The sequence below is a fragment of the Hipposideros armiger genome, unplaced genomic scaffold (genome assembly GCF_001890085.2).
Source record: "Hipposideros armiger isolate ML-2016 unplaced genomic scaffold, ASM189008v1 scaffold_19, whole genome shotgun sequence".
Lineage (NCBI taxonomy): Eukaryota > Metazoa > Chordata > Mammalia > Chiroptera > Hipposideridae > Hipposideros > Hipposideros armiger.
Genome location: NW_017731369.1, coordinates 5,167,610 through 5,173,609, shown reverse-complemented (window position 1 = coordinate 5,173,609; position 6,000 = coordinate 5,167,610). Strand labels below are relative to the sequence as shown.

At 46.9% G+C, this 6,000-nt stretch overlaps 1 protein-coding gene across 1 annotated transcript in view; it reads right to left on the bottom strand.

The window, feature by feature from the left end:
• CRISPLD2 (cysteine rich secretory protein LCCL domain containing 2) overlaps window positions 1-6,000 on the bottom strand; it is an 85,010-nt gene that overhangs the window by 47,547 nt on the left and 31,463 nt on the right. Inside the window, exons 7-9 of the mRNA XM_019634828.1 lie at window positions 4,682-4,825; window positions 2,981-3,041; window positions 89-155 (exon numbers count right to left, since the gene is read on the bottom strand). Coding sequence (XP_019490373.1) covers window positions 89-155; window positions 2,981-3,041; window positions 4,682-4,825 — 272 coding nt within the window. The remainder of the gene's footprint in view (window positions 1-88; window positions 156-2,980; window positions 3,042-4,681; window positions 4,826-6,000) is intronic.

Here is a 6,000-nt window from a genome sequence, read left to right as displayed (position 1 = left end):
ACGCACTAAAACGAAAACCACCAACCTTCTTTAAAAACACACTACAGCATCCGCACAAGCCATTTAAAGAAATGCTGGCCACACTTACACTTTCATAAAAGAGCGTCCCAAAAATCTTTGCCTTGTTGTTCAGGCAGCCCGCTGGGCACTGGTACCTGAGGGAGATGAAAGAAAATGACGTTCAGAGGTAAACATGTTGATGAAAGCTCACCTGTCATTAAAGCTCACTTATTTATTTTTTTTTCTTTAACAGCTCTATTAGTACATGTAGAAATGCTTCAGTGATGTAGAATCCATCATTTTTCAAGCAAGGCACAATTTACCCAGGCTGAAGTTTCTAGCCACATAAACACAATTGCAGACTCAATTTGACCTTCTTAGGGACTATTTTTATAGGCTTAATTAAGATTTGTGCTTAAGGCAGGTTCATGAATATTTGGACTATTCACAGAAGATAGATAACTGACAGCAGAGGCACCAAAAAAAAAAAATCCTCAAACATCAGTCATCTAAGAGATGCAAATTGAAAGGAGATGCCATTTCTAGGTGTCAAATTGCAAGGGTTTTTTTTTTTAATAGAATAAAAATCAATGATGAAACAACAAACAACTGAATGATGGCGTTCACGTTCATGAAAAAGTATACATTAATCTTTCCAGAAAGCCTGAAATCCGTTGATCCTGGAACTTCCCTTGTAAGTTATATCCCAAGAAAAAAGTCAGAGAGTCAGGAATGTTATTCCAACTGTTTATAATGGTAAAAAACTGGAGATAAGCCAGCAGGTGTTGAAGGAATGGCCAAACATTTTTGTGTAGCCATACATCAAGGTGTTAAGCAGCCACTGGAAATGAAGCTTTTGAGGAATATTTAGTGACTCCAGGAAATCTTAAGTGAAAATTAACACACAAGATCATATGAGCAGTATCAGCCTAATCAGTGTGTGGAAAAAAGATGGGGAGGAAATACAGCAAATTGCAAAGGATATTGAGGAAATTCCAGACATTTTTTTCCCCTTTATATATTTTTGTTGTTGTTGTCTTCCTGAATTACAATGAACAAGAATACCTTCTAAAGTCAGAAAATAAGCCTAGTAAACACTATTTTGTAAAAGAACCAGGTACAGAAAGCTGATGTACCAGGTGATGGGACAGCTTTTAGGCAACCTGTAAACGGATGCTCTCATTTTTACAGGGTGGGGTGAGTTATAGTTCTTGACAGGAGGCTTCTAAGCCTCTAACAGTTTTCGTGCAGACAGATTCCTGCCTCCTCCCCACCTGGGTAGGGTCCCATCTGCCCCTGACTCTGGAACTCTTTCAATGCTGTCTGACAAGGGATGTTCTCCAGACCTTGTAATTTCTTTCCATTGAATACTCAGGCATGATGCTCTCATAATGAGTTTGTGAGACAGAAAGTCACATCATCACAAAGGGACAACACAGGTGTGTTCCCAAAACCCTAAACCCATGAGTTTGTGGAGTGGATACCCCTTCCAAACGTTGTCTACTTTCTGCCCAATTCATCCAGTACAACACACAGAGATGAAAATGTCCCCAACATTGTGCACAGGGACAGCTATTGCATCAGGCCTCATTGCCACATCTTGCTCATCTCACCAGCAAATGGGCTGTTTACTTTCGCAGTCCTTGCTGGCCTAGTGCCAGCTGCTCACGGGACAACATATGAGCCTCCTGAACGACCTCACCCTGGGTTGCTCAAAGTGTATTATTTCATAACACTCCTGCCAAAGTCTGAGCCAGGCATGCTGGTGCACCAAATTCCAAATCCCTGTGGTCCTGCTCTTTTTAGCACGCTTTAAATGATGTGCTCCAGCTTCAGATGAATTAGTGCCAGAGCCCACAGTAAGACAAGTAGGACCCCTCTACCCATGACATGGTTTTCCTACCATCACCTGAGGTTGTGCGTGAGGCGGCTGCACCTGTTGGCTGTTCATTGCCAGAAAGAGCGGCCCAACAGCAGCACTGCCAAAACCAAGTTCGTTCTTCTTGGCAGACGTTCTTCAGCACCCAAATGGACAATACTCAGTGACTCCATTAGCTAGATGAATTCATTCAACTACCCGGGGTTATGCTGGCAGCTGTTCCTCCGGGGGCCAGGAATGGGGGGGGGGCACCAGGAAGCAGGCCTGCTGGTTCTGTCAATGGCCAGGGCGCCGCACGTGCCCTAACACTGCCCCAATTCTAACCCTCCCTGCACAGAAGTCTGGGCCACCCTGTGACCCCGTCACAGGGAGAGGTGGAATGGAGCCCCCAACCGTGCAAAAACGTTGGTCAAAATCGTCATGTCTATAGTGAGTCTGCTACATGCACATCTGGCATTTCTCCAGTTTGGGAATTCCTTTGGAACCAATAACCCAGAGCATCTGTAATTTAGACAGCTCCTCCCCACTAGGGATGAAATACTTAGCTGGAATATAGTCCAGACAGGAGACCAGAGCTTGGGCCAATCCTCCGGATCAAAGATTACCGACTAGGGTGACCTTACCCCTCAGGGGACACTGGCAATTTCTGGAGACATTTCTCGTGATCACAACTAGGGAGGTGCTTCTGGCATCCGGTGGGTCCAGGCCAGGGATGCCGCTCACCGTCCTACACTGCACGGAACAGCCTCACCACAAAGGATCATCTGGCTGTCAGTAGTGCCAACGTGGAGAAGCTCTGCTAGGTTGACAGACATGGCTCATCTTTGTGTGCCAAGTTCTTAATAAATGGTGGCAGTCAGAGGGAACTCTGAAACGTTGTGGTCACTCTAATTCATGACACAAAGCAAACTGAGTGACCTCCCGCTCAACTTGACACACCTTTGGTGCTAAAAGTAGAGAATGCCATTTCTCTGTGAGTTTCTGCCCAGCTTGGTTTGGGTAGCCATCAACTGACTGATCATAATGTGACCCATCACCCCGCAGCGGGGGCTTCAGAGGGCTGTAGGGATCGGTGAGAGAGTGATCCCACCCAGACCTTACCTGTTGCACGTGGACCCTTTGCACTTGTCCTTCATCTTGGTGTCACACCTGACAACTTGGGCTAAGAGAGAAATGCAGAAATATATGTCACATTGGGAGGATGTGTCTGAGTTAGAAGACCCCAGCTCCCACTCTGAGGAACTTTCTGGAATCTATGCCATCATGAGAGCCGGAGCATTGCCCAACGGCTGCAGGCTTCAGGGGTGAGGTTCGAATCCCAGATCCATTTTACACATTGTGACCTTGGACACATTACTTCCCCTCTCTGAGGTTCAATTTCTGCATGTAAGTAATGGAGATAAATATAGTGGATACTGTTCGTGTGTGCATTAAATGAGAAAGCATGTGTAGCCTTCGAAGAGAGCCTGGCACACACGAAGTGCCTTGTAGCCCCTCAGCGTTCTGGACGATGGGACTTTCAAGTTATTCAGCCTACGATGCAGGGAGCCAGCCGCTCCCACCTGTGTCATCTCCCTCCAGACAAGATGACTTTACCAAGCTTTCCTTGTTGTTTATTTTATAGGGACAGGTCAGAACCTTGGAGTAGAGTAATAGCTGGACAAAAGGATATATATTATTTTGTAAATTTACATTATTTAAAAAGAAACACAATGGAACCATTTTGAACTTTTGGGCGGACAAGAGCATCAGCATATTTCCTGGTCAAAGAAGCTACAGGGTGGTTCAACAGGCAGAAAGTCTGGGGAAGTGACACTTGAAGGCCCAGGAGGACAGAGAGGCTGACTGGTGGGGGCAGGGGAGAGAACAGTTGAAAAATAGGAGAGGCTTTCTGAGAAAGATGGGCACGAGGCGGGCCCTACTCAGGGGTAAGTCTAGTTTCATGCCATTTGAGGCTTAAAACCAGAGGAATCAGAGAGAACTACAGGCAGATAGTCCGTGCCTGTTGCTGTGTCTTAAGAAAGTGCCCCTCCAGAGCCCCAAACCTTCAGTAAAGGCGCCACCTACACAGGTGCCCAACAGCAGTGCTGGGGGAGGTTGGAATGCTGAGTTCTAGCCCAGGCAAGACAGTCCAGAGAGAAGAAACACCTTGAGAGGTGAGGTGCACTGGAAACCAGGGGAGGGGAAGGCGTGACAGAGGTGAGCGTCAGAGCATTCTGGGGACTTCCAGAAGTCTTGGGGGAAACCTTCAACTTTCCACCCAAGGGAAGTGTTGGAGGCAACTTGATGATCTCAAAGTACAGGGAGGTTTCCATTGACACTGGGGACCTGCATTACTGCAAATAATCATCACAGCAACTCATATGGGCGTTACTGCCCCATTGTATGGATATGCAAATCAAGTCTCAGAGTCATGCGGAGGCCCGAGTCACAGAGCCAGCACCTGGTGGAGAAGAACCGGAGCCCGCCAGAGCTGGCCTCCCCACTACAGGCTCTGCGCTCTCCCTTAGGGGAGACCAGTGCTTCCAAGACGGACCCAATTACAATTGGGTTTCAGGTCCCTTGAAAGGACAAGGTCTAACCTTAAAATACTTGCCTGGGGGGGAAAGGGACACTCAAGCAGCTCCTATACAGCTCACTTTTGAGATAACTTAAAAATATCATTTTTTTTTAGGAACATCTTAGGGTTGTGCTTTTGCAAGCTGCTCCCCACCGTGCTCCTCTACCCACCCCTAAATAAAGCTGCCCCCTTTTAGAGGCGGCTTGCAAGGTGACAGAGGGCGGAGAGGGAGTTCGACTCACTCATGTACTTCACAGCGGACGTTTTCTTGGGCTTGACAGGTTTGATCACCCTCGGCTGGACCCAGACGTGTTTTTCTTCAGGAACGGGAGCTGTCTCCACCTCATTCATCTCGTCCGTTTCAGGTTTTTGGTTATAAGTCTCTTCTTCATAGTGGAGATGGAGGGAAAAAAAGAAATACCGGGATTCAACGAAAATGCACTTCGGAAAAAAAAAATTGGAAACTAAACTTGTTTGAGGTTTAGTTGGGCAAAGAGTCATTTCAGTGGCAAAGAGAAAGTTACATTTCAGAACACACCTGGCCAGGTGGAATTCTACCAGCCAAGATGAGATGGGTAGGCTCTGCTCACTCTGTGTGTTTTGGATCTAAGAGCTGCTGGGCGGGCCAGAGGTGAGAAGGCCCACACCTGGATTATCACAATGGTTTCTTGTCCCACCTCCTCCTGCACCGTCATTTGCCCAAGGAAGCATATCCTCTGACCCCAAGCTGTGGCTGCCTCCCCCGAGGTCCCTCTGGCCCTAGGTTTCCACGGGGAGAGGGGTCTTCCTCACTTACAAGCACACCATGGTGCATGAAGACCCACATCAATGGTCTTGCGCCCCACGGCCCTCCACCACGGCCCCTCCCGTCCCCTTCTTCACCCTCTTGGATTAAAGGTCATTAACCAAACCCAAAGCCTTTTGGTGGCCAGTAACAATTGATTCCTCAACAAAGAATAAGCCAGGGACCAACTCCTGGTTTAAAAAAAAAAATTAGTTTGTCGGGTCCCAATCTTTTCCCTACCCAAATATTATTTCTCCAACCATGATCATGACCCACATGTTTTAAGACATTTTAATTAACCGAGCAAATTGCATTTATTATAAGCATCAGTTTATTTATCTTCCAGTTTTCATCACGAAAGACAACTGTTCACTGCTGACCAGAATCTGTCATCAGGCTACCAGAACACCAAACTGCAAATTTCAGCCAAAGCAAAGCAAAGAATTGCTATGTTTGTTTGCATGAATGGGCTTCTCAAAGATGAACTGATACACATCTCTGCCAGAGGACCACTTTGCACCTTTATAACTTGCACCTCCATCGCCCTCGGGTATCTGTGGGCCAGAGTGGCAAGCCCCTTCCTTCTGAGCTCCCCCAATGAAAGAGATGATAGATGTGTTTGGGTAAGGACGATTTCAAAGGGGAAGAATGAAGAAGCACCCTCACAGGCCTCTTTGTGTCACTGGATTAAAGTTCAAGTCCCATCAAGTGATCAAGTGCTCATCAGTCCCCCAGCCTTATTGCCACTTCTCCTTAAGAGCAATGACCTCTCTCCGC